The sequence below is a fragment of the Poecile atricapillus genome, chromosome Z, assembly GCF_030490865.1.
Source record: "Poecile atricapillus isolate bPoeAtr1 chromosome Z, bPoeAtr1.hap1, whole genome shotgun sequence".
In the NCBI taxonomy this organism is placed as follows: Eukaryota; Metazoa; Chordata; class Aves; order Passeriformes; family Paridae; genus Poecile; species Poecile atricapillus.
Window position 1 is genome coordinate 27,378,625 of NC_081289.1, and position 27,258 is coordinate 27,405,882.

Sequence of the window (27,258 nt, forward strand, 5' to 3'; positions counted from 1 at the left end):
AGAGGATCCTTCTCCTGCTGTGTTTGCAGCCAACACGTACCCCTGACAGCGCACGCTTGCTTTTTTTCCCCTTCAGATACATGTATTTGTTATAACACCTTGGGAAGGAAAAGGGTGCTGCCTTTGCGAAGTTAGATAACTGGCCCAGTTCTTTGCTGCCGGATTGGCTGGGAGAGGCCCTGTAAAACCACGCTGGCCAGGCGCCCGGTCCAGCCCAGCCCTGCAAGGCTGCAAGCTATTTCCACAATTGGCCACTTCAGAGTGGGAGAGGGGGAGGTGAAGACAGCCGGGCAAGCTGCATCTCCGCCAGGCTGCTTTCCTTCCTCGTTGTTTTTTCTCAGCCAGAGTAGTTTGGCAAACACGCTCCGGGTGCCTCCGAGGCCGTCTCGCAACGCCCAGGAGAGTGGGGTGTAACGTTGGTGGCCAGACACCTGGCCCTCCATTAGCCCTGCTGGCACAGTCCCAGGACAGGACATGTCAAGCTGCAGCACCCCTGGGGGCCCCACTGCCCTGGACTTTCCGGAAGTCCTGAAGTCCCTACTGGAGTATTCCCTGCCCTGGACCAACAAGATGACAGGTAGGATTGAGGAAATATGTACTGGGGGTTCTGTTTTGATTTCTCCTTCCCCTCCTTCAGTTGCAAGGTGAGAAAGGGGCAGATCTTGTTTGCTGCAAGCCCTTCAAGGGTGTGTTTCCCCAAAGTGTCCAAGTCAGACAGGGAGTTTTGGCACTGTGCATGTTGTGCAGCTAGGAGGAAAAACAGCAGTGCTAGATTGATTATAAAATCAGTCAAGAGTGCTGAGCTCCTGATCCTTTTAATCTCTGTGTTCAGCTACTTCTTGGAAACCCTCAAAGATTCGTGCACGCAAAAGGCTTGGGCACAAATCTTCATGCTCACATAAAAGCAGCTTCCAGGATTGCCATTCATTGTTGTCCTATGGTTAATAACCGCTAAGCCTCCAGACATCGCCTCTTCCCAGACTTAGACTGTCCAGAGAGCCCAGCCTGCATGGGGCAGGCTGACTCTGTGCAAACTTTGTTTGATGCTGCAATTGTTTATCAGTGAAAAGTTGGGGTAGAGAACACAGCAAGTGCTGCATTTTCTTTGCAAGAGCACTTCTGTACTCCTAGGCTTTCTCACTCTTTGTGCAGGATCCTAGAAAACAGATGGAAAGGACTCAGGAGGTTATTTAGTTTGGGCTTTTGCTGGGCTGAACACTTTGCTCATGCTGCACTGATGGCTTTGCTAATGCTGGGTCTGCTACAAGCACCCATCACGAAACTTGAGTACTGTCTGGTTTTGGATAGGATGCTACACACCCTTTACAAGCTGCTTTTTGGTTGTTGTGTTTTAAAGTTTGCTGCTGAGCGCTGGGGAGGTGTGTGGAAACACCTCAGCTCAACAAGCCTATGTCTGGGCATGAGTGAGTTGAGCTCACAGAAACAAACATGCACAGACCTCGTTCTTCTCTAGGGAGCTGCTACCAGGACATCTAGGCAGCTTTGAAGTGTTGAGGGGCAGCAGGAAAGCCAGACACACAGTGTGAAGAGGTACTCTGCTCTCGCTCCAGGGTCAATGGGAGAAAAGGCTGCTGCTGTGACAGTAAAGCGTTCATGTCAGGAAAGGCAGCTGCCTACACCTGCTGCTACCCTATGGCTCATGCATAGCCCCCTGTGGGAAAGGGAAATAGGCAAGGGGAGCTGTCCCATCCCTAAGGGGTTCATTTTGTCACACTGCTCTGCTGCCTCCTGTGAGCTGTCTCTCTTCTTTGATGAGACTGCCCACTAACAGGTGTGTTTAAATACCACACCGTATGAAGTCCCACTGTTTGCGTGGACCAGGACATGTTTTCCCAGCTGACAGTACCCAGGTAGAAAGTGGAACTCTCTGGGAGGAAGCAGTAGCAGCCAAGGGCAGCTCATGTGGTGCAGAGCCTTGCTGTGGCTAAGCTGAGTTTGGCTCCTTTTCTTGGATCTCTGCTCTCCAACAGCCAAGTGGATTCAACTAATCCAAGGGAGGAGTGTTGGCAAAACCTCTCTGTTTAGAGTAGGGGGTAGAGATCAATGAATTCAAAAAGAGAATAATTTAGTCTTAACTCAGTGTGACTTGTTTGGCAGCTGAGAGTGCTGTTTTGTGGCAGTTTTCTTCCTCAGCTCCAGGACCACCCTGCCTCTCTGCATCACTTCCTGTAGTCCTCAGAAATCTTTATTATGCTTTTTTATTAATTTATTAATTTTTTATTATTCTTTATTATGCTGCCTCCCTCTCCAGACCAGCATTCCCATCATGGCCCTCTTCCCACAGAGCTCAGTTCTCTCCTCCTGGATCTCCATACTTGAACAGCACTCATCTGAATTTGCTAACTCTCAGGCCTCTCTCTGAAATTCTCTATTCTGCTATTCAAACCCCCCAGTGGGGCTTGCTGCACACATCTTCCCCTCACACCCTGTGCCCAGCAGTGAGCTTCTTGTTGCTCGTCTCCCTCCCTACTGTACCCCAGAATGGGGCTGCTCTTTATCATCTGGCCCTGACAAGACGCCCAACAGTGGCAGCCAAGGCTGCTGCATTCTTCTCCTCACATCTCATTGTCCTCCACTTTTCCTTCTCAGCTGCAGAGTGAGAGCAAATATAAAAATCCCAGGCAGATCCCAATTTAACCAAGAAGGTACAGCTTGTGGTACAGTGCCTGCTTTATGCTGGCAATTGCCTGAGCACCTAATCCCCCAGGCAGTGAGGAAAAACTCTCAGGGCAGCCTCCTTCCTAGCTGGCAGGGCAGTGCTAATGCTGGAGCAGGGTGATGTGAGACAACCCACAGGAATGTTCCTCAGGAACTCCCTCCCTCCTGCCTTTGGGAAGAGCAGCTAACACTGTATAGTCTAGACCCTCTCCAAGTAAAGTCACAACTTACGGGGCTGAAAAATAAACCTTACCACAGTGGGGCATAGGTGGAAATGTGCTGAAGGAAGGAAGAACATGGTCAGTCTAAAGGGAAAAGTCCTGGAGTAAAAGCTGCTGAATGGTTTTAATAACCTCCCTTTCTACAAACATTACCCAGCAAAGCAGCTGCCACTGAGCTCTGCAGGGGTGATGGTGCACAGACCCTGTTCCTTGAAGGAGTGTTGTACAGTACAGGGCCACAGCATCATTCTTGGGGGCCACCAGTGTTGAAAACAATGGAACAAAGTGACCATGAGAGGCATAACTGAATGGGAAGCCTGCAGCCTGCCCCATTTTGGCTACATCCACTTGCCTAAAAGCTCCTCCTTTGTGATCTCACTTGGTTGTGTTCTCTATTTACCACCTATCAGTAGCTGTTTCCTAGACAAAAGCACCACTGCGGGCTTGCCGCCCCTTGCCAAGCTGTGTGTGCTGCCTCTGTTGTGTGTGGTCTGACATCTGTGTCTCATTACCCTCTGTGAAGTGGCATCTCCCTTTCACACATGTGCCTTTTTTTCCTGCCAGCTGAACTTGGCAAGGCGGACGGAGTCTGTGGAGGGCACGTAGCAGCCCTGGAGCACACTGGGCAGCGGAGCATGACCTGCTCTGCCTGCTACTTGCAACTGGATTTATCAGCCTTGATAAATGATGCATTAACCTGCGCCGTTCCAGCCTATATTAACAGGGTGTCCTTTTCCAATCTTCCCGTTGGGCAGCATGTGAAGTCATGCTGGGAGTCCCACCCGTTCCTGGTGAAGGAAGGAGCAGATTGGGCCTCTCAGCCCACACAAGAGAAGTAGCTGCTGGGTAGGCCAGCTCCACATCTGCCCAGGTTGGGTGGAGATGTCCCCTGGTCCTCACTGCAGTAAGACAATGGAGGAAAACACCCACGCTGTGTCACTTTCCTGTGGGGTGGAGTGGGGAAGAGTTTAGACCTGATTTTTTTTTGTCACAAAAACCATCAGGGCTTATTAGTAAGGGTCAGGTAAAATCGTGCCTTGCCAGTTAAATTAAATATCTGAGGTTTATGGCAGGGAGGTTCAACCAAGCAGATTCCCAGGTGCCTACCTGAGAGGAAGATGTCTTTTTTCTGCTGCCACTTATGGGAATGCCTGTGCTCTCACTCCCGCGGCTGTGTTGGATGCAGACGGGCCGATCCCAGTGGAGCACACCCTTGCCCTCGCAGCACTGTCTAGGAGGTTCGCTGCACCCCATCCTGCCGAGGCCAAAGCAGCCACTGCTGACAGGAGAAGCCTGTGGCTGTAGCGTCTAACACTTCTGCCAATTTATCCGTTCCGTAGGAGAGGCTCCTCGGTATCCACCTGTGTTTTCGGGAACGAACTTGGCAATATTTGCTCCCTTCGTGTATTCAGAAGCTTAAATCCCAGCATGGCATCCCTGCTGCTAGAGCAAGGGGGCCGCTTGGAGAATCACAAGAATTTCTTGTGATCATGACGGCTTGGAAAGGCGGCCTTCCCTCCCTTCCCCCAGCAGCCCGCCCATGCCAGCACTGCAGTGAAGTCCCTCTCCCTGCCCATGTTATGTAGGGCACGCCGCTGCGGGCATCGTGTGGGACGGAGAGAGATTAAATCCAGGGCACGCGCGAAAGGTGATTTCGGGATCCTAAACGAGGATACTCAAGTGCAGGCTGCGGCGCTGCCGCCGGGACAGGGCGGGGAGGGGGTTGGCAGGCGTTGCGCTGCCGGGACGGCCCTCACGGACCCCCGCTCGGCCGCGGCTCCCTCAGGCACTGCCGGGCAGCGGGAACGGGCAGGCGGGCGCGCGCCCCGCTCCTCCGCTGCCCGCCCACGCGCGCGCTGCCTCCCCCCGCCTCCTCCGCCCTCCTGACGGTGACGCAGCGCCCGCGGGAGGCGCGGGAGGGGCGGGGCTCCGAATGCTAATGAAACCGGCTGAGGGCCCGCCCCTGCACGTGCCCTGGCGGGCGGGGGGCGCGTGCCCGCGCCGGCCGCGGGGAGGGCAGGGCTGGGAAGGCGGGGCCTGCCTGCGCGGGGCCACCCCCCTCGGAGGGCGCGGGCCAATCCCGGGGCGCGGAGAGGCCGGGCTGGGGCGGGGCCCCGGAGCTCATGAATACTGAAGCACGCGCCGGGCGTCAGCCGGCCGCGCCTGCGCCGTTCGCTCCGCGCTTCGCCGCCGCTGCTGCCGTCGCCGGGTCCCGGGGAGCCGCCGCCGCCGCCGCCGCAGCCCCGCGCCGCCGGTGACCGCTGACAGCCCGCCCGCCCGCGGGGAGTATGCCCGGCCGCGCCGCGCACCAGGAGGCGGCGGCGGCGGCGGGAGGACCAGAGCCCACTGCAGCCGGGGGGAGCGCGGGGGCCGCCGCGCAGCAGGAGCGGCGGGGCCTGGCGGGCGCGTTCCCGCTGGTGCTGAAGAAGCTGATGGAGAACCCGCCGCGGGAGGCGCGCCTGGGTGAGCGTGGGGGAGCGCGCGGTGCCCCCCAGTTGTCTACCCCCACCGCCCCCTTCCCGCCCCGTGGCTCGGAGGGCGGGACCCGCCGGGTCACGGCGGGACTGGCCGCGGGGGGAGAGGCCGCACGCCCCGGCCCCCTCCCTCCGCCCTGTCCCTCCCTCCCTCCCTCCGCCTCCCTGGCCGGCCGAGCCAAGAGCCGGCAGCACGGGATCGCTCCCCGCCTCCCAGGGATCGTTCTCCGGAGCGTGTAGGTGCCTGCGCTGGGCAAAACCGAACGCTGCGGGAACGAGGGGTGGGCAGGAGCCGAGACGTGACACGCTGGTTTTAGTCCTTCGGTTTTCTGGAGCCTCCCCCGCCTGTAGACGCGTAGCTGGGAGCAGCAGTGAGAAGGTTTCGAGTCTTGCTTGACCTTAATTGCTGGGAAGTTGCCCGATGACACGAGTAAACAGAAGATCCCCTCAGATTAGGTTCGGTGATAATCCATAAGGGTATGAGTGACTGCCTGCACATGCAGCCCTGCATGGGCTGGACCTGCCTCTGCCACTGGTGATGCGGACAGCAGCTGTGTAAATAACAGTGCTAGTGCTTATTAGTCTTCGGTGCTGATGGCACGCTTCTTTTATTCTTTTTTCTTGTTGTTTTTTTTTTTTTTTCCCCTTCTTATCCGACAGTATTTATGCCTTTCTGAGTATCAGTTTCATTTCGAGGAAGTCTCAGGAATATCTGCACTGCTGTAATGCCCAGTGTACTGGTGTATAATAAAAGAAGCCCATACACTTACGAATTTTGAGATTAAAAATAATTTTTTGGAACAGTAGACAACATCCAGGGTAAACTACAGCATAAGCAAGATTGTTTCCAGTGAGGATCCTACCTACCTTGCGTTGTCAAATATTGCACAATACCCTTTAAATCCATTTTGTGATTCTGAAGACTATCTTTTTCTCCTTTCTGCTAAAAAAAAGGAAAAAAAAAAAAAAGAAATAAAAAAAGTCAGCTTGTGATAATGGTTTTAGTTATGTTGCTATGGTGCAGGATGCTGCAGCACACAGAATCTTGAATCTACAAAATCATGGGATTTTTTACGATATTTCTGCACCCAGTCCTTTTTAAAGACATTAGTGCCAGCAGGAGCAATTTTAGTTTGTGTATGGTTGCTGATAGGGATTTGGTGACTTTGCCTTGGGGGTGATTTTTGTGTTCAGAATCATGTGATGTGGCCTATGGAGATGTAAAATTCTGAAATGAATATGATTGTGAGGTAGTGCATTTTCCGAAAATTAGAAATATTTGCTACTAAATTGATTACTAGATGACCCCTTTCTAGCTCATGAAGGTGTTCAGCTAGAGCCTCTAAAGCTTGCTAATGAGTCCATTTCATCTTGATTATACCTCTCCATTCATGGTGTGATAAAGTTCAAGTTGTTCTTGTTCTTAAAATTTCTCCATAGATTTCCTTAGTTCACCTTGTTCTGTTCCACTTGACACTTTGTGGAACTTGTTGCTTTCTGTTTATTTTGGTCTCTGATACTTTTCTTGTTTGCATATTCAAGACTAAAGAAAGAATGCCTTCATTGTCAGCAGGTAGTTACTCTTAATTTACAAAAGGCTTGTCAGTAGACTTGTGACTTGACTGACTTCAGAGGATCCTTGATTATTTTCTCTTTTTTTAACAGTGATACACTCAAAATGTTAAAAAAATATTCATTTGCTTAATCCAGTGGTGCAATTTCAGCGAACTTCCTGAGAAAAGACCCTGCGCTTTTGTCTGGAATGCCTATTGAAAAAAACATAATTTTCTGCCTTACTCTAAGAAATTATATCAGCTAGCTGCAGTGTCTGTCCATTTATAGTCTCTGCAAGCTACCTGTGGGTTTTCCAACTGCTGTGGGTAATCTGACTGCCCAGTCAAAGCAAGCAGCTTTCTAATCCTCCTGAGCAACAGAGGAGAGGGGTCAGCCAGTTCCAGCAGAATACCATCCCCTTGAATGCCCTGCCATGTACCAGGTACAGCTCACCAGCCTTGATGGGAGTTGTTGTTGTGTATGTTGTAAGGATTAAATAAATAACAATAATGATATTTTTATTAAAAAAAAAAGGAAAAGTCCAGTGGGCTAAGGGAAGGCAATTAATATTCTGGAGCAGGAGCATAGGTCTCTTCCATTAGTAAGGAGCTGCTGCATACTCTCCAAAGGATGCTTAATCACCAGTTGCATGCTGCTGTGGCAGGAAAAATGCCTCAGAAAACATCACAGTAATGGGCATTAGAGACAGGGAATCCTACAACTGCCTTCTTCCATCCTCACAAGTGGGGCTAAAGACCTATGGAGCAATCAGCCTATATATACATACATACATACACATATACATATATACATACATACATATATATATATTTATGTAGTAGTTTGAGTACAATTTGACAATATTTTTTTTGGTGAACAAGAGGAAGTTTGTCAAATAAGTATATGTTCTGTTTGTGGCTGGGATAGCTCTTGACAGCATGGTGGCCAAAATCTTTTGGTTGGTTTTTTGGTTTTGAGGAAAAACCATGACAGGGAATAAAGCCTTTTTTGGGCTGCTGCTTTTGCTTAAAACAGCAGTATTTCCAACAGTTCAGTAACTGGAATGGTCCACTTAAGTCACTGAGCATAAACCAGTGTCCTCACTGTTAACAGCAGATGTAGAGCCCAGTTAATAGGTCACAGTAGCAGAATGAGGGGGCTAAATGGGACGTGAGCCATCATCTGCAGAAGTACAGTCCAGATTTATCAGGGTGACCTTGAATCGCTGCAAATGGAGCCTCTTAGGATACTGCAGCTCTACTGTCAGGTAATACCTGTTTACACTATAAATATCTTAAGAGAATTAATCTTTCAGGTCCCTGTGCTGAGGTAGGCAGAAACTTCCCTCTCAAGATGCAAGAAGTTAATTAGTGTTTCATTAGATATTGTGCACCCAAGCAGGATGTTGTGTGGCAGAAATAAAGATTAAATGAATTGAAAGAAAGCCCATGGGAAAATATCAATGCAAAAATGATCACACAAAAGTTTTACCATGCTATGTATCACCTTTGGAATAGCTGGACTCCCAGTATGTGTATTAACTTCTGCTATTTTGTTTCAGATACTGTTAGAGGTGAGGGAGGAAAGACAGCATAGTTGGGGGCCCAGTGCTTGCAAAGTTGTCAGCTTGTAGCAAAAGGACACAAAATTTCAGATGCTTTTCTCACGTGGAGAAAGGATCTAATCTGGTGTGAACCAGGGACAATCACAAGAGGAAACTGGAGGAACCACAGTTTTTCCAGGTTACTGCAGAACAGCAGGATGATCATGCACATCCAAAAGGCATTAAAAGATCTGAGAAGAGCTACATATGCCAGTAGTGTAGTCTTTTTAGCATCTACCTTCTGAAAAATATTTTAGGCCTTATATTCAGTCTAACACCTAATGTTGTTTTTTTTTCCTACTCTCTTGAAGGTGTTGTATTAGTTGTTGCAAAACAAAAGCACTGCTGGTTTGTATTAAAACTGGCATTACTTGTAATGGTATACTGTTGTTTTCAAGAACTTTTTTAGTTTTTTTTTTTTCTTTTTAGCTGATATTTTGACTTGACATTTCACAAGTTTTTTATTATGTTTATTAAAAATAGTTATTTAAAAATAATTCATTATTGTTTCTTGGATTTGTTTTGGTGCTGTCTTTACTAGGATATCATTCACAACATCCAGTGCAAATCTGGGTTTGGTTGTGCTGGGCACTATGAAATGTTGGGGAATACACAATCTCTATTCACAGGTGAAATGTTGGTTCCAATTTGGTGGAGTGTGATCCACTAGTAAGGGAAATCCTTATTTAGAGAGTAGATGCTGTTTCTTTACTGGCTTCAACTAGGAGCTGTTTAGAGACATTCTGGTTATTTGTGTCATTACTGTTGACCTGCCTGTTTGCTTTGCCCAAGCAAAAGGTAGGGAAGTTGCAAAACTCCCTGTGAAAAGGAGTTTATAGCAGGAATAGGGGCTGGAAGATGGCAGTTCAGGGCAGCAGTGTGAAGTGGCAAGGAGAAGGTCAAAAGCTGCAAGGTGATGTTACCAAAGCTTAGGTCCAGGAGCTACTGGTCTGAATCTAATGTGCGCTTTAGGTACTTGCTCTTGGTTCCAAGCTGGTGGTTGGTGAATACTTTCTCAGCTGCTTGATTTAAAATCAGTATCTTCTTTTGTATAAGAAATTCAGAATACGGTAGATAATTTACTTTGTATGGCAGCACTGTTCTTTAAGCCATAAAAAGCTCTTTCAATCTCAGTTCCACACCAGCTAAGGCAACAGCGGAAGGAATGCCACTTTTATCAGAATAGGTTTTATATAAATAGGCTTTTCTGGTTTAGAGCCGAGTTTCACCCCCACTTCCACCCCCGATAAAGAAAAATGCTCCTTTAGCATATTGTAGCCAGTCTAGAAAACCCTAATGCCAAAGACTGGTGCATTTTATTGGGCCAATCTCTGATAATACTGGAGATCCAGACTGGTCCAGTGTATGTCCTTGGAGTCCTTGTTCTGTTGAACTGAGTATTTGTTGGCTTCCATGATAATACCCAGTTTGCAGGTGATTAGGGTACAACTGGTGACTGTCCCTTGCTTTTGACAGCAGTGCTGGCTCAGTGCTGGCAGTACTAGCACTGCTTCTGGAATGCCTCCTTCACTGCTGATAGAACTGCATGGCTGCATGGAGAACTGGATCAGGAAAATGACTTGGATTTTTAAATTTTCTTTCTCTGCCAGCTTATTTTTATCTCTTAAATTATGTAATTATTCCATAACTTGAGTTTTCTGCTTGGATTCTGTCCCAGACAATTGTTAAGATTCAGTAGCTATGGGGAACATAGAAACAGCCATTTTTCTGTAATATGTGCAGTGTAGCACAGTAAATGGAGAAAAATTCATCAGTCTCTTGTGACTTGGGGGTGGGATGTGGGAGTGTGCCTTATTAGACATCTCCCCAAAGAGTGAAAATTGTATGTAGGTACTCTGAGCTATCTTTAGTGAACAGCACTTGGAGCTATTGCTTTCTGTGGACATGCTGAGTCATTTCAGAGAGAAATGCTTCTAAAATGCTGAACAATAGGCATCCAGGTCTCTGGTGTCCTATGGACCTTTTGACTGATTTTCAAATGTAATCTGAAAACCCATATTCCTCTCCCATTTCTATTTAAATTATTGTTCTGCACCTTCTTTCTTTGTGCATAAAAAAAGCTACTCTGCTTCCTCAGAATTTTCTTAATGGTTTCCCATGTAATCCTGCTTAGGGACACTCAATTTTATTATTTTCTGAGATGGGTATGTAAAAACCAGGTTGTTTTGCAGTGACTGGTTAATAAGCTCCATGCAGTACTTCATTACACCTTGGTAAGCTATCACAGCAAAGATGCTGGTCTGCAAGGCTGCGCAGCTCTCTGTGGTCCAGCCATCACAGGGGGTTAGAGCGTTCCACATGTAAATGTTGCTTTTCAACATGTGGTTTTCCAGATCATGTCATGAGGCAGAACCATGAGCTCACTAAATTTCCTTTCATGGGGATTTTGTTGGACTCTTAAACCTTGAGTTTCTCCTGTATTTCAGCTTGCACAGTGACCTACTTGTATCTTTCAGATAAAGAGAAGGAGAAAATAAAGCTTGAAGAAGATGAGGCAGCAGCTGCCAGCACTATGGCAGTTTCGGCTTCCCTCATGCCACCCATTTGGGACAAAACTATTCCTTATGATGGCGAGTCTTTCCACCTGGAGTACATGGATCTGGATGAGTTCCTGCTGGAGAATGGAATTCCATCCAGCCCTACTCACCTGGATTTGAACCAGAATCCACTCTTACCTGTGGCTGAGCTGGAAGGGAAGGAATCTGCTGGTGCTTCCACTGGTTCTCCTGCATCATCCTCTTCCACTGCAGTTTACCAGCAATCTGAAGCAGCCTCCAGCACAGGTAGATGGAATAATGTGGTGTTCTGAGGGATTTCTGTTGTTCTCATATTAAAAGGTCCCTCTTCAGGTCAAATAGGAGACATGCTAACCTTGTCAGTGTTAGCTTTGGCAAGTTAAACAGTACAAACATGCTCAATGTAGAGCCTTAGTTCATATGTCCATTCATGAAGATGCTGCCTCTCCTTTTCTTCCCCTTTTCTCATCCAATGAAGACTAAGTGTCTATCAATCTGCAGTCTGTTTTGCTTTTGAAATGATAAGAGCTGAAACAGCAGCATAAAGTATTTGCTTTTTTGGTATTGCTAATGTAGTGAGAAGCTGGACATGTTGAGAAAATACTTTCTCAGGTTATTTTACAACAGATTTGATAGCTTGTCACAAGTAATTTTCACTACCTTGGTCTGCTTGGGTGAACTTACGTGAACTTAATGTACCTCAAATAACAATGTTAAATAGAAAAACAATGAAGCAATCCTTTTTGTGGTAGCCTGGGAAATGTGAAAACAGACACTTGGAAAAGGTGTTTTAATGATGCAGTTTGATGTTCTGTGGTACTTTGAAGTGGGAATGGAGGAACAAAAAAAACAAAACTCTGCTTAAATGGTACTAGGAAACTTCATTTGTAGTATGGAGATCTTCTCTGTTAAAGAATTCAGCTGCTCAGTTTGCCCTAGATTTGGAGTTTAAACATGATAGCCATCACAGTACTATTTTATGAGCAAGCTTTACAGAAAGCATTTTGCTCTGGAGGTCTTTTGTGAATCTATGGTAAAGATAATGTGGAACTCCTTCCATAAATTCTAAGGTGGAGCTTTTTTCTAGATGGTATATGCAAAATTTATTTATTGATCACTTCTGCATATTGCAGTGACATGCAGTTTTGCAATTCATGTATATGAAGTTTTGTAAACAATAGATTCATAAGATAAAGTTCATGTGAACACTACCAGTGTCAGATACTCTGTTGGGGCGTTTGTTTCTATGTGGCAAAGAAGAATACTGTTGCATTTGTAACAAATACTCCCTTATTTAGTCAGTTGTTTGCAAGTCTACTTGTCTGACCTTTGAAGGGGACAGGGACTGGGGTCTTTGGGCAGTCTTGTTTCTGTAAGTATTTGTATGGTACAAAACTCAGCCTCATACAAGTTTCTCCCTTCTTACTGCTGTTGAAGGTGTGTGCAAAGCATGTAATTTTTGCCAAGAAAGTATTAACTCCCATCCTTCATCTGTCTACTCATGTCTGTTAATCTGGCATATGTTCCTAGAGTTATATTACAGACTGGACTGTGAACTCTTTCTCTCTACCAGCAGCAGTAGAGCACCCTCCACACCTCAGGGAAGCACCAACTAATACTATGAAATATTTCTCACAATAGGGCAATAAAGTTGGCTTTTTTGTTGATTCTCTTCATCCTGCTGAATATATTGTAATTTCTCCTGTTGTTGCCAGAGTCCCCACCACAAAATGAGAGAAATACACCCAGCCCCATTGATCCTGACTGCGTAGAAGTTGAGGTGAATTTTAACCCAGACCCTGCTGATTTAGTGCTGTCCAGTGTGCCTGGTGGTGAGCTCTTCAATCCTCGCAAACACAAGTTTACTGAAGAGGACCTGAAACCACAACCTATGATTAAAAAGGCCAAGAAAGTTTTTGTCCCAGATGAGCAAAAGGTAACAGATTTATTGCTGCAAACTCTTCTAGGCCTTGATAAAAGTTTCTGACTCTTTGTCCAAACACTTTGACATACAGTGCTAATGCAGTTTACCTACATGATTGGGCAGAAGCACTGCCAAGAATAGAATTGGCAAGCCAACTGCTGTGCTTGCTGTTCTGCAGGTTTTGGTATCATGAGCTAATTACTGGCAAGGAGCAACTTAGCATGCTATACACAGAAATTAGAAGAACTATCAAGTCAAATCCCCATCACCTGCACTTTTGAAGGCCATTGTCTGTATTTGCCCAGTATTTTGTCTAATCTGGATTTAAGCAACCCAGACAACAGAACAGGTGGTTTTATGTAAAAATTCACCCCTGAATTGAAACTAAGTAAAGGAAACATTTCCGTTGGACAGCTTCTTAATACTCAAGTCTCCAAATCTTCTTAGTTCTAGCAATGCACTTGGTTTATCCTAAAAGAGGACTTGTGTAAAGATGAAATCTTACAGTACTGCATGGTCTGCATTTTGATGTCAGAGCCCTGCAAACCTACGGAGGAGATTCCTCAATATAGCAGTCAGTGTGAATATCATTATACAATAAAGAGGTGTCTCTGAAGCAGTTGTCAGTTTGGCATCTTTTTTTTACTACAGGATGAAAAATACTGGACAAGGCGAAAGAAGAACAATGTGGCAGCGAAGCGTTCCCGTGATGCTCGGCGATTAAAGGAGAATCAGATCACAATTCGGGCAGCCTTTCTTGAGAAAGAAAATACAGCCCTGAGGACGGAGGTGGCAGAGCTGCGCAAGGAAGTGGGACGATGCAAGAACATTGTTTCTAAATACGAGACCAGATACGGACCCTTGTAAGCACACCCTTTTCCTTGTTAGGGCTCTTTGTTTTAGCCTCTTAGACTTCTCTGCCATCTGTAGAGACTCCCAGAAATAAAGTTTATGGAGGCTTTGCCATTTTGCATCTACACTAGGAAAAAAACAACAAAATACAAACAAACCCTATTTCTGTTGGCACAACTTGTTCAGGCCCTTTCCTGATCATTCTGTTGTCCACGATTTTAGTGTCCATATTTACAAGCTTGTTTTCAACACTGATAGAACATTTTCTGATGTCATACAATTGAACAGATTCACCTGTCTGGAGGAATAAATGTGGATCCCTCCAGATTGGACAGAGCTTTTGCTATCTGTTCTAGCCTTCATTTTTAAGTGGAGAAAGGGTCTAGGAGATTCTCCTCTCTCTCTTTTTCTTTTTTTTTTTTTTTTTTTTAATTTTCAAACTCTTGCTCTTTTTTCCTCTCCATTCCACCTCCCCCTCCCAGTAAAAGTTTAAAACATAATTTTAGGATATAAGTAGATGTTGCTGGGCAGCATCATGAAATTGTTTCCTCTCCCATTCAGAGGCACTAGAAAGTATCTGTTCCTGTTGAAGAGGAACAGGGAACCTTTAGGACAGGAAGACAGGAAAATATCCAATCTCTTGTATAAACAGAAGTATTACAAGGTTAATCTATGAATCTTATGCAGAATGGAATCAGTGCAATTTTGATTACAATACTGTCTAAATGTCTTGATAGGTTCTAATCCCAGAAAACTTGGAGAAACCAAGGAGAGAGAACAGTAGTGAATCACTCGCTTTACATATGTGGACAAAATAATTTGATGTGGGTTCTAGACGATATTTCTACCACCACCCCTCCTTTTTTTCCTTAGAGGGTCTTCCCTCTTAAACTGCTGATAAAGCAGCATGTTGCACTTAACTGAGAAGTAAGGGAGATTTAGAAAAAGAGGTCTGGCTCATTAGGCTGAACCTTGATTCCCAGCTGTTAAAAAATGGCCAGCACCTTATGCTTGGAAAGAAGGGGCTTTTTTAAAGACATAAACAAGCCACTGTTGTTTTACTGCACCTTACCTGTTGTGCAAGAGATTGAGAAAGAGTTCTGGTCCTTTGCCTCGTGAACACACTATGGGATAAGCTACACCCACTATAAACACAAACAGTTTACCTCACTGTCTCCTGTGTAGCAGTATATCTGGTCTCTCCATGCTTGCTGGTTCTATCTCCAGCATGTTTTCTGATAGAAAATTAGCACACAAGACTTGCCCTCTTGGAAGTAATCCATTCTCAGCACCAAGCACTGCTTCAACAATATATGGTGTTAAAAGAAAAAATATGCTGTGTGTGATGTTGAGACCTTCTACATGACCTACAACGGCAAGAACTAGAAGCTTTACCAGAAGTATATGTCTAGAAGTCCTCTTAAGATAGTGGCTATTTGTGTCAGAACTCTTAGGCTATACGTCCTGGGATAATATTTATATTAAGGAGTAAATGTGGGATGGTGATGTTGAGGGTAGTTGCAGTTCCTCTATTGAAATCTGAAAATATATTAAAAAAGCCTTAGGGTTTATTTTCTATGGTAAAGACTAGCTTATCTTTTAAACATAATGTGGAAATTATGAATTTAGAGCAATTTTGTGTTGACTTCTTAAGGAAGTGGAGAAGCAGGCTAATCCACAACATTTAATGTTTGCTTTGAACTATCCCCCCCCCCCGTTATGCTCTTAATTTGACTAGAGTGGCTCTTGATGCGGTGTTGGTCTAATTTCTTTCAAACATACTAAAAATTGTCACCCTTGCAGCAGGGGTTTTTTCTTTCACAGGGTGGTTTGTGGTGGTGATGGTGGGAAGTATGTTATAAATAAATTGTCACACTTAACACTTTGCTTTGTTTAAAGTGACTTATCTGATTCCGAGTGATGCAACTTTAAAGACTTTTAAAAACAAAGAAACTAAAAAGCACACATGAATCGCCAGTCTTCAGAGTGAGCAGTGAAATCTATGAGGTGTCCCAACACAAACAACTGATGATGACCCTGCCTGCCTCCTTGCCTGCAAGTACCCCATCTGACTACCCAGGGCTGGGCATGATGAAAAGTGCAAAGTCTCCTTAATTCTGTATATGGCTTTCTTATCTGTCTTTCTCACTGTAACTATGAACTACAATAAGCTTACCTACTGGGGTTTTGTCAAGACACTCAAAGTTCATGTCTCAAAGTCTGTTGACAGCCTGTGTGAATAGTTTTGGCACTCGAGTGGAAGAAGAGGGAGTTTTAAATGAAAATGTCTGTATATATAAAGAACTGCTATATTTTAAGACTCTTTTCCCTGCAGTATAATGAATTTTATTTAATACTGCGGCTCACTTCTGGTGCAGTGTAGCGTATTGTGGAGTACTGTGAGTGCAGAACTAAAGACACCAGGAAGACAGCAGCCTGTAATGTGTGAGACTTCAGTGCAGAAGATTACAACAAATGTACTGAAATAATACAGAAAGCACCACAGTGTGCCATACAGAGAGTAATACACCTCTATCAAATGACCCACGTAACAGTAAACTACGTCCGTCGCTTTCCTGCTCCACAGCTACACTGCTGTAACCTGCCTTTTCCTTTATTTCGTTTATAAGGCTCACTTTCTTTTATGGTATCTTGCTGAAACAGGTTCTATTCTTCTGCTAACGATTTAGCAATCATGGAAAAGGTGCTATTCTGAGTTGCTGATCTCCAAGTCTTTTGGCAATCTGAAACTACCAAATGAGTATTAGCTCCAGGAAAACAATGGCTATTAGCTGCCATATTACAATTTTCTGTCTCTTGACTGCAGGACAACTGTGGTGGTGAAGGTGAAACAGGCAATGATATCCCACAGTTACAATGGGCAGCTTAAGTGTAAGGACCCTTGTGCTGGTGTGGGAGGGTACTGAAAGCTTGAATGGATTTTGGACATGTTTCTTGTGTTTAGAAGATGCAGGAAGTAGGTGGAAGTTCCGTTGTAAGAGTTTCATCAGCATAACAAGGATCTGCTTTTATATTAAGAAAGCTTGAGAGCTAAATCTGTGTGGAAAGAACAAGAGTACTTACTTTCTAGGAAAGGAGTACAGGGCCATGCTTGTAGCCAAAATGGAGCTTGTAAGACAGGAGTGTGTTCATGCCTGGAGATTGATGAATAGCATACAACTCAAGAAAAATAATCTTGAAAGCTTTCTGAAGCACAAGTGCCAAAATTATGAGGCATGACTAGTTACCAGCATAGCTCAGTGCTATCATATTGAACAATTATTTTGACTTTGTGTTTATTCAAGAAATTCCACCTCTAATTTCAGAGCAGAAACTGAAAGAGAAAAATGTGAGAAGCAGCAGATGATATTGTAAGATTAATTTAAAAAAATAAATTCAAAAGCCAAGATAACTAGTGTTTGCCAGCATAACCTTTGTACAGAGCTTATATATTAAATGTAGTTTTTGACCTATCATTTTTAATGGATGATGTACTGAAGTCAAGAAAGTTTTTAACTTTTTGCTGGTTACCAAAGTATACCTATGACTGTATTATTATAATTTGGGATTATAAAGATCTGAGATAACCTTGGGATATTTTTATCAAATAGATGAATATCTTAGTTCCATGTTGCTGAAATGGCAGCATATATCTCTGCCTGTAATCAGTATTGCTGATTTGGACTGATTTTTGCTTTATTTTGGTGATAAAGGCCCAAACCATGGATAAAAAAAAAAAAAAACCAAAACCAGCAACAAAATAAGCAACCATGACAGCATGTAAATGTAGCAACTTTTTTTTCATTTTCATCAAATTTATAATTTCTAAATTTTCAGTTAGCTCTGGCTGTTCTTAAATGTCATGCTTCCTGTTTAAATCAAAGCCAAAAGCTAAATAATTGGGCAAGGAGTTGCTTTATTTGGATCCTACTATGCTTAGGAATATCTTTTAAATACTTACATATTGTGTACAGGATTTGGTTTTGCAGTATGTCATGACAACAGCAAAATATTCAGTCAGTGAGATTAGCATGTGCAATTCTGTTGTTTTATTTCTGTTATCTTAAAAGCTTACACAATGGAAACTAACAGTGAATGTTCATTAGATCTTTTTTTCAGAGAAGACTGTTAGCAAACATTTGTGCTTCCCTGTAGGACAATGCAGATTTGCACAATCTGTGATTTATATGTCTACGGGTTGCAAAACTGGAAAATCGCACTTTAGGGTGAGTGCGGCTCAACTTTTGTAGCTGGAGAATTTGTTGTTGTTATTGTTGTTAAGAAGCAGTATCTTTAAAGATAGATGAGAAGGTAGTAACTATTTAAAGGAGTGCAGCTATTGCCAGCAAAAAACACTGTGCAATGCTGAATTCCTTTCTCAGTTTTTGCAGTCTCAGGAAGTTAAGTTTATTGCTCCAGAACTCTCTGCTCCTCTCAGAATGATTCGCTATATCATTTTGTTTCTTTGACAAGGACGACAATCCTATCTGTGAGTGATAACTTCGGTATGTTTTCTTAGTGATCATAAGAAGACCAATATTATTTTAGCTAAATTTGAATATTAAAAGATGCTGAATTGACACTGTTAGGGTTTGAAGTTCTCTAGCCTTGGAACATACTCTGTAGAGGCCATAAGTGTGCCTAATGCCAACCTACCCCATTCCAGCCACAAAGGGACCATCTCCAAGGGGAGAGAATAAAGGGCATGTGCACCTTTCAGCATCACTGCAGGGATTGCCAGGAAAGAGAGCAGTTTATGACAGCGCTGTACTTTCATTAGGAAGTGGATTGACACCACGTGGCCATTTCATACTAACTTTAAAAGTATATACAATGTGGATGAGATTTGTGGACAATGAGTGTTGTTTTACTCTACAGAAGACAGCAGCTATGAATAAATTATGTGCAATATTTAATACAGTATTGCTTTCATATATGACGATCTAATCTACAGGTAGCGGGTTTGTGTCTAAAAATTCCAAAAAGCTTAGTCTTTCACTTGTTGCCAAGATCTGCTCCCACTGAAGCTAGTAACAAAGATCTCATTAACTCACACAGGAAAAAGTCTTTACTCTTATGTGGTCATTGTAAAGTTTTAGCAACTGCTGGAGTCATGGGTGTCTTTGCTTTACTCTGAAGCATTCTGTGCTGGGATCAGGTGGATAAATCTGAGATTGCAGGTGTAGTGTTGGTAAACTGATCCTGATGGTTTTGATATTCAGATAATCTGAATTCTGCTTGCTTTTTTTTTTTTTTTTTTTTTGGTCCTGCATGGACAGAGTGAAAAAGTAGTGTACTACTTGTGTTGGAGAAGAAATGTTTTTGGGTTGTTTGGTTTTTTGCTAAGCAGCTTTTTGTAGTAACATTTTATGTCTTTTCTGACAATTCTCCATTTCCATGCTGTGCTGTTTGAAAGCCCAAGGTGTTCTAACTAGAAATCACTTTCAGCATTATCTGCAGGCCTGCTACTAATTGTACCAAATCCATTTCAAGTTGGGAGGTGCAGTGGAAGGCCAGCAGCTTTGGGAATACTGTAATAAAACCACTTACATGGAAAAAAAATAATTTGTAGATATTAAAAATAATGGACCTGCACAGAGGAGAATATTGCTGCTTCAGTATTGTAGGCCACCTGAGCATAGAAGGGATTTGTTCCTTGTGATCAGGTGCTTTCATTTTTAGTGAGAGAGAAGGTATCTTGGACCTTTGTGAAATCCAGATAGGCTCTTGTTCACCTTTCTAGTTTTAGCTGCTAAGCACAAGATGAGAAATGTAAATTTATCTTAGTGCATAAATCTCATATTTTTGGCAACATACACCTAAATCCATAAAGAGCAAAATCATTTGTTAGTGCTAGTGTTTTGCCTTTGCAGCACTACAAGACTCGGACTGGCTTTCTAGATCTTCAGATAATTACTCTGGTGTGTATATCTGCCACTGTAACATGGTGAAGATAGCTAAACTCACAGTTGAAGACTGAGAGAAAGGTAGAAAGAATAGGCTTAACTAAATATCTATAGAGATGCTAACATAATGTTAATTGAGAAATTACAGTGATTTAACTCATGATGCTGAAAATTGTCATACAGATATAATTTGTTAGTTTGATAGTCTGCTATCCGTCGTGAGTCACTTTTGGAACACAAACTTCTTGAAGTTCAGACACCTACAGGGAAGAAGGAGTCCTTTGAGGAAGATAAATATATACATAGACATAGATAATTGGCAAGGAGAGCAAAGAATAAAAGAGGAAGAGGAGAGTAATGCAAGAATCTGACTTGAATGAGATTGCTTAAACTGACACCTCACTGTTTACAATTTTAGGCCAATTTGGATCCCCTCAGTTTAGCATCATACTGAAGACAAGTACTTGTTTAGGTCTTGGGAATCTGCTTGTCTCCACAGTCCAGAAGGAAGTGAAAGGAATATATAGATAGGGAGGAGAGTTACTGCAGAAAGGCATGAAAAAATAGCAGTTGTTTCAACTAAGTGTGCTGTTGCGCTGGGGCTTGCCCTGCCAATGTAAACTGGTCAGTGCTGTCTCACGAGGAAACTATCTGAGGCCCCAATCTTTTAAGGTCTCAATTCTGCTGTCATTTCTGCATGGGAAGAGCCCTATATCTATAGACAACCATGTGGACTTCACAGGATCTGTTCTTGAATGTGAATCTCTGCCCAAGCAGTCAGCTGCAGAATTGTGTCCTTAACACACTATCCAGTTGTAGTTACAGGGCTGTTGATATTAAGTGTAATTTGGGTGCCTGTTATATAGCTAAAACCCTTGTTACTTCATTTTCCTAACTAAGGCATGAGCAGAAGCCCTTTGCTGTACAACATCTGTAAAAAACTTAAAAATGTACTTCACATATGTCTAGTAAATTAAGGCATGTGATTTTGGTCTGTGGGTCTCAACAAACCTTGCTCGTGTACCTGCCTGAATGTTTTCCTAGATGTGCAGCTACGTTTCAGTGAGAAGGGATGGTGGGATTTGTTTTCCCGAGGGGGAACAATAGCAGCTCTCACCTGTCACACTGGGGTGACCGCTCGCTACTGGCCAGGATCAGGGATGGATGCATCCTCCGCACTTTTATGTGAAGTTGTCTGAAATATGGTGATTAACATGATTATTGGAATACTGTATTTTGTATAACTTAGAACATGTAAATACACTTTTAAAACTAATCTGTTCTATGAAGTAATAAATAAGTGCTTCCATTGTAATATCTGAATATTGTTAATGCTTCATGTAGCTTGATTTGGGATTATTTCTTTCCTAGAGAACTACAGAAATCAAAACAAAGATTGATGTTGTGGAATTCTAGTCTAGTTGTGATGCTTTCTATCAACAAAAAATGTTTTAAAAATAATAATGAGCTACTTAAGCAGAGAAACTTAAGATTTTGAGGGAACTGATTTTCTTCCAATCTTTCTTTAACAGTAGTCACTGATTACATTAATCAATTGTACTCTTCCCATCCTGTTAGCTGGACAGTTGATTTGTTTGTGAGTAGCATTATTAAATTATTTGTAAACTGTAGTGACTGAGGAAAACTAAAGCTGGGTGGTTTTTGTTGGGTGTGGTTTTTTTAACAATTCTCTCTTTTGGCTCAAACAGATGTGTCTCCACCCTTCAGCCAGACTGCAGCAAGTTGCAGTGCAACAGTGAGTGACTGTTACTGAAGCTCATTTGTGACCTAGATAGTCTACATCTTTATTAGTTCCATTATGTACATAGATGACACAGGTTTCCTGTTGTGGTGTGGAGAGAGAAAGAGAGAGAAAGTGATTAATGACTTTTGGTTTTGCTGAGTACATGTTCACTGGATGCTGCACAGCTGGACCTTTCATCAGCTTTCATGACCTTTTCTATCTTGTGTTAAAAAAAATAGAAAACAGTGGAGTAAGAATCATGAGCAGTCTGCTAGGAAGTCTGAATGCTTGGGTTTTGAGGAGGAGGTGAGATTAATCCATCAGCCTTCATGTAAAGAAATTAGCCTGTAATGACACTTTCTCCAGCCATAATGTAACTTTGTCTTTAATGCTGTACTGGAGCAGTCTCCACTCTGGTAACAGCTATGTCTGCAGTGTTCCATAAACGACAAAGCCACAGCTTTCATAGTGGGCAGAGACAACGGCTTGTCTTTTTATTTTCATCTATTTTTTTCCTCCTCTCTCAGTGTCTCTAGGCTGTAAAATAGCTATGAAACAGCTAAACAAATGTGCAAGTTATTCTGAAAACTCTGTTCTTGTAAAGCTTTTTCAGACACATACAGTTTTTAACTAAATAATTTGAGGGAACTCCTATCTGCTATATTTGGCCTGAAATTCTGTTGCCTCTTGGATAAAAACATTTTTTTGTCTTCAGATGTGACACTGATCTGTCCCATTCATTCAGTGGGATGGATAATAAATCTGCACAGTATTTATATAAGATATAAATCTGATCTTAGTTTTACTGCGTGTTAAGTTGTTTAATCTCTTGGATGTCTTCTCCTTGAGGTTGTCTATATAATTCCTGTATATGTAGCTGCTTTTTGAAGCAGTCCATCAAGTGCATTTGAGATCATCCTGACTGAAAAATTCCACAGAAGTGAAAGAGATAATAAAGCTTGTAAAGCGGCTGGGTAAAACTGTATTGCCATAAATGGTTTTAATTTCTATATGAATCTTCTGTCCCAAACTGCTTATTTTGTACATAAACCTAAACACTCCTGGCAGCTGATGGGTGAAAATAAAGGTGCTTAAACAGCAATCTAATGAGGAAAGGGCATTTCACTATTACAGAGTTGGTATTATTTTATATTTCCATTTATTACACTTTTTTAAATGTATAAACCACAGATTTGAATTCTCAAAGTCTTCGGCTTGGATTTTGTGAGTAGTTTAAATCCTCTCACCTCTCTGCTCGTAACTGGTTTTTAAGAAAAAGAAAAGCTTTTGTTTAAAATGTAAAATTTTGACTGTATTAAATTCTGTTAGTACCCTTCCTTTTTAAGAAATAAAATGTATATTCCACTATGCTGAGACCCAGTAATTTTCTTCTTGAGACAGCATACTGTGTGGTGTACAGCACCACTGCCAGCATTACACCTGCAATTTGCAGTGAAGTTGGTAGACACTAAAGCAGCTGATCACCTTTTGGGAGTGGGTTCTTGCTGTGCATTTCCCATGTGTTAAGTGTGCTGGTAACAGGTATACAGTTCCCCACTTTAATTTTCTGGATTAACTGATTTCAAAAGCATTTTTGCTTTTTTGGTGTTGTGTTTGTCCTGCAGTGACTCTTGGTTGAACTCTCAGGCAGGGGGAGAAATCTGAGAACAAGTCAGCCACAGACACTTGGACCGTGCTTTGTCTGTTATGTTGGGGCTGAGAACATCCACAAAGTAATCGGAATTTTACTTTCTTTCATGGGAAGAAGTAATGTTCTGAATAAGTAAGCTTTGTCCCTGATGACAGCTTTTTCTGTACCTTGCCATTCTTTTTTTTTTTTTTTTTTTTTTTTTTTTTTTAAACTTGATTTGTTGAGGGTTTTGGTTGGTTCATTGTTTTTTTCATTGGTGGTTGGGTTTTTTCATTTTTATTTTCCAAAAGCTAATAATTGAAGATCAACCTGGTAAGAAATCTATGTCTTCTATATGTTTCTGCATCTCACACATTCTTTCAAGGTAGACAAGATCACTGGTGCTTCAGTATAATCTCTAAATGAACTGCAGTAAGGATCTTTGTTGGATCTTTGCTTTTGTAAAAGGTATCTTGTATGATTTGCGATGGAGGGTGGTAGCAGGGAAGAAACTAAGTGTCAGTGAGTTGTTTATCTCTGGCAGTCTTCCAGAGCCATGGCAGGTTTAGTGACCCAGGCTTATGAAAGCAAAAAACCTTCCTCTTTAGAGGGAGGGGCCTGACTTCTATCACATACCAAAGGCCAAGGTCTTGACATTGCCAAGCCAAGGATTTTCCCTAGAAACTGAGTGGATGCAAAGCTGTGCTGGATGTATCCTTCTGGTGTTACATGGCTTTAACAGAGTGGAGGATATTTGGCTTTTTTTTTCCTGTTGGAAATATCCCGTTGGAACATCAGCTGGCAGCAACACCAATGTTTGTTACACTGCCTTCTTTTCAGGGAGCTTGAATGTTCTCTTGGGTGGGTGGGGAGTGAGTTCATACATGTACTAACTCTGCACATTATATTACTAGTTCCCTTTCGGAAATGTTGCAGCTATTAGTGATCTGAAAAATGGCAACTGCTTACTCAGCCTCCTTCCTGTTGTGTGTTGGGAAGATCCACTGATATTGGTACTTTGGATACACTGGTACTCATTTTTGCTTCTGCTGGCTACACCAGATCCACAGAAGAGCAGAAAGGATCTGTCTCTAGTGGGTCTGTAGCACTCTGTAGCGGGAATGGAATACTGTGGTTGAGAAATGTGAAAGAGCTGCATCCACCAAGTGCCTTGGGGTTTTTGCTTGCTCTTGGCTGTGGTTGTTGGCTGGACATGACCATTGAGAAAGTGTGTCTTAGGCTTCTGAGGAAATAGCAAAGTGACAGAAAGAGAGTAAAGCCAGAAGCTGATGGTATAGCTTTGACAGACTTGTGCTTAGGTGGGTGGGGTGTCCCTGAGAAATGATTGCAAAAGAGTAATATGACACTAGCCTTCCTCCCATAAGGGAAAGAGAGGAGGTGAAAGAGGCTGGCTTGGGATGTGGAGTTGAAAGCTGCTGGCAGTATTCCAGATGTTGCAAGAGGTGAGCTCCTGTGCCTTATCCCTCTGCCTGATCAGTTTTGATGATCAAAACTGGCTCTTTTATGCTTTATTCCCGAAATATGCTTCCAGCTTGCAAGAGCAGGCTCAGGACCCGCCCCACCCCCGGCTGAAGGCTGGAGCAGCAAGGCTTTGAGCCAGACCCATGTGCGTGCTCCACGGTGGCGGTGAGGCCGCAGTAGGGCCCCCCCATCCCAGGCTTTGTGCCCGCGGTGCTGCCCAAACCCACCTGTGCTGGAGAAGGGTGCGGGTGGCTCCCAAGCAGCTGCTGCCTTAGCCTTCCATGTCTGCTGGTGCAGTCATTTTATCCCGCTGATTGCTTATTTGTTCCTAAAGCTTTATAGGGTGTAAAATACATAATTGGAAGAGAAAGCAAGCTCATCTTCTCCTAAATTCGCATACTGCCTCAGTCCATCGAGCCAAGTGTGTTCCGGTGTCCTGCTCCTCCTGCACGCCTACTTGCAGCCCGGGATGAGCTGCCGTTCCACATCGTTATCCCGAAGGAAAGGCTGGCTTCATCAAGTCCTAAGACGGCAGTCGTACTGCAGGGCCCATGCCGTAGTGTGACCCGGTGTGGGGGCGCGGGCCCGGAACGCCCGCCGTCCCCTCACGGCCCCCGCGGCGCTGCAAATGGCGGCCGGGCCGCCCCCTCCCGCGCCTCCCGCCGCGAGGTGGCGCTGCCGCAGCGCGCACCGCCCCGCCCGGCCCCGCCCGCCTCAGGGCCCGGCGGGGCCCGCGCCGCTCGGTCGGAGCTCAGTGCGGTGAGGAGCGGCCTCAGCGTCTGCCGGGCTCCCAGTGCCCTACGCGGGCCGCACCGAGGCTCCCGCGTACCGACAGGTGTGTCCTGCAGCCCCAGCACCGAGGGGGACACGCGGCAGGCAGAATAGAAGGTCGCAAAGGCTGAGGGTCTTGTGACAGCGCGGGCTCCGTGCCGCGCTGAAACATGGAGCTGAGACTTCGGACTCTTTTGGGTCTGCCCGAGTCAAGGCACTTGGGGAGCAGCCAGGGAACGTCCTGACTGCCTAAAGGCACCCTGTCCCTTCCCGTGGTCAAGGTCCACAGAAACCTAAGGATGCGAACAGCAGCAGGAGTGAGTGGCAGAGAGCACAAGTGTCTCTAGTGTTCCCCCAAGCTCCTGCAACAGGGAAAATGCAGCCAAGGAGTCCAGAAGGGCATTGCCTGCCATAGTGAACAACACCTCGAGCTCCCCAGGTTGCCACAGCACACCAAACCCGAGGGAAATGCCTCCCTAGCCCTAGAGCTAGCTTTGTCCGGAGCCTGTGAGCAAGACAAACCAGCACACCCAAAGCGTGACTGAGAGCAGCAGGAGTGACCCTATTCTCCTCCCTGCCTCACCCCAGCCCTGTGACTACTGTGGCCAGAAAGGTTACAGAAATGAAGGAAATTAATTTCCTTCCAGAAGGAAAAGAGGTGACCTCTTTCTTGCCTCTTTAAAGATCTGGGAGGACCCTGAAGCACGACATTAATGATATGTAACCAACCTACAGAGGATGCAACACACTGTGGTTTCAGCTCTGTACCAATCCCTCTGGGGACCAGTTTGGGGACATGATTGCAAGCTTCATTTCAGACCTGTGTATGGCTCATTCTGGGCTCCCTCCTCTCCTGCCATGCAGTGACTACCAGCCTGCTGAGTCTCTTACCAAATTAGGCTTCTTCTGCCCACCTTCCAGCCTGACAGGCTGTCACAGAAGTTTATACCATGGCTGGCTAGGAACTTCTTTCTAATTTTAAGTCTAAATGTATTTATGATCCAGATGAGCTTCTAAGAGAACAAATTAGATTTTTGCTCTAGCATATCTTTTTGATGCATGGATGCTGTCCCTTCTCAAATTTAGATTAAACAAGCTCCACACTCAAAATGGCCACTCACAAGCCTACTCTGTACCTGCTACAGGTCAGCTCCATCTTTCCTGAGGAGGGCTGTCTAGAGCAGCATCTGCAATGCCAGGTGAAGAGGTACCTCACATTTTCCGGTCTCTCCAGACAGTCCTTTGATGGGCAAATCCTTGAACCAAGTGTCTTTATTCAGAGCCAAATTGGGAGCACATGGGCAGTGTCCACCCCCTGCATGCATTCTTCCAATGCTCCAGCTTGAGGGGTGCCTTGTTTGCAGCATTCTGGTGCAAAACACTGCTGGTTTTGACAATTCTCCTTGTGACTGTCAGAGCCCTTCTTAGACAGCTCCCCACCCGCCTTGCCTCTCCCCTACTGGTCCCTGTGCCAACAGCACTCAGTGGGAGATGGGACAATCATGCAGGCCCCTACCTCAGACCATCTGTCTCTTGCCCTCACTCTGAGGGACAGGGTGGTGCTGAGGTATCATGTTTACACAGTAGAAGGTAGGTTTTTCTCCCTCTAGATCCCTTCTGCTCTTTTCCAAGGAATTGTGATAACCCTGTGGCTCAAGGAGGAGGGAATGACCTTTCTAAAGTTACAGAGAGGCTGGAGGAGAGAAAGGAACACTGCTGGTCCTGCCGACAGGCAGGGCTCTGAGAAGTGAAGGAGAGGATGTCAGGGGACTGTTGATGGCCAAGGAGTGTTGTTGCTGGAGATGAAAAATCACACGAACACAGCTCGAGGTGTGGTGAAAGGAAGAGCAGAGTTTATTTTTCCTCCCAGGATTTATAGGT

At 44.4% G+C, this 27,258-nt stretch overlaps 1 protein-coding gene and 1 long non-coding RNA gene across 4 annotated transcripts; one reads left to right on the forward strand and one right to left on the reverse strand.

Annotated features, from left to right (window-relative positions):
• The first annotated feature begins 347 nt into the window (after positions 1 to 347).
• TEF (TEF transcription factor, PAR bZIP family member) lies at positions 348 to 17,527 on the forward strand. 3 transcript variants are annotated; one of them, XM_058864502.1, is made up of 6 exons: positions 5,259 to 5,363; positions 7,040 to 7,370; positions 11,009 to 11,335; positions 12,784 to 13,004; positions 13,644 to 13,855; positions 15,744 to 17,527. In XM_058864502.1, exons 2-6 carry the CDS (start codon positions 7,352 to 7,354, stop codon positions 15,763 to 15,765), a joined length of 801 nt encoding a protein of 266 aa, XP_058720485.1. In that variant the 5' UTR covers positions 5,259 to 5,363; positions 7,040 to 7,351; the 3' UTR covers positions 15,766 to 17,527. The 3 variants fall into 3 exon arrangements, with proteins under 3 accessions (XP_058720484.1, XP_058720483.1, XP_058720485.1); XM_058864501.1 differs by lacking the exons at positions 5,259 to 5,363; positions 7,040 to 7,370 and adding an exon at positions 348 to 577; XM_058864500.1 differs by lacking the exon at positions 7,040 to 7,370 and having other exon boundaries at positions 5,050 to 5,363.
• Positions 17,528 to 19,061: 1,534 nt separating this feature from the next.
• LOC131592756 (uncharacterized) lies at positions 19,062 to 25,324 on the reverse strand. Its single transcript, XR_009280699.1, has 2 exons — positions 24,834 to 25,324; positions 19,062 to 20,945 (listed from the first exon to the last, which is right to left on the reverse strand). It is a non-coding gene; the product is annotated as an uncharacterized LOC131592756 (long non-coding RNA).
• Between the last annotated feature and the right edge of the window lie 1,934 nt (positions 25,325 to 27,258).

Bases quoted from the DNA above. Each gene is read 5' to 3' on its own strand.
- TEF (XM_058864500.1), top strand. From the start codon at position 5,189: ATGCCCGGCCGCGCCGCGCACCAGGAGGCGGCGGCGGCGGCGGGAGGA. The intron at 11,336-12,783 runs GTAGATGGAATA...TGTTGTTGCCAG, and splicing joins TGAAGCAGCCTCCAGCACAG to AGTCCCCACCACAAAATGAG. The intron at 13,856-15,743 runs GTAAGCACACCC...CTTTGTTTAAAG, and splicing joins GAGACCAGATACGGACCCTT to TGACTTATCTGATTCCGAGT.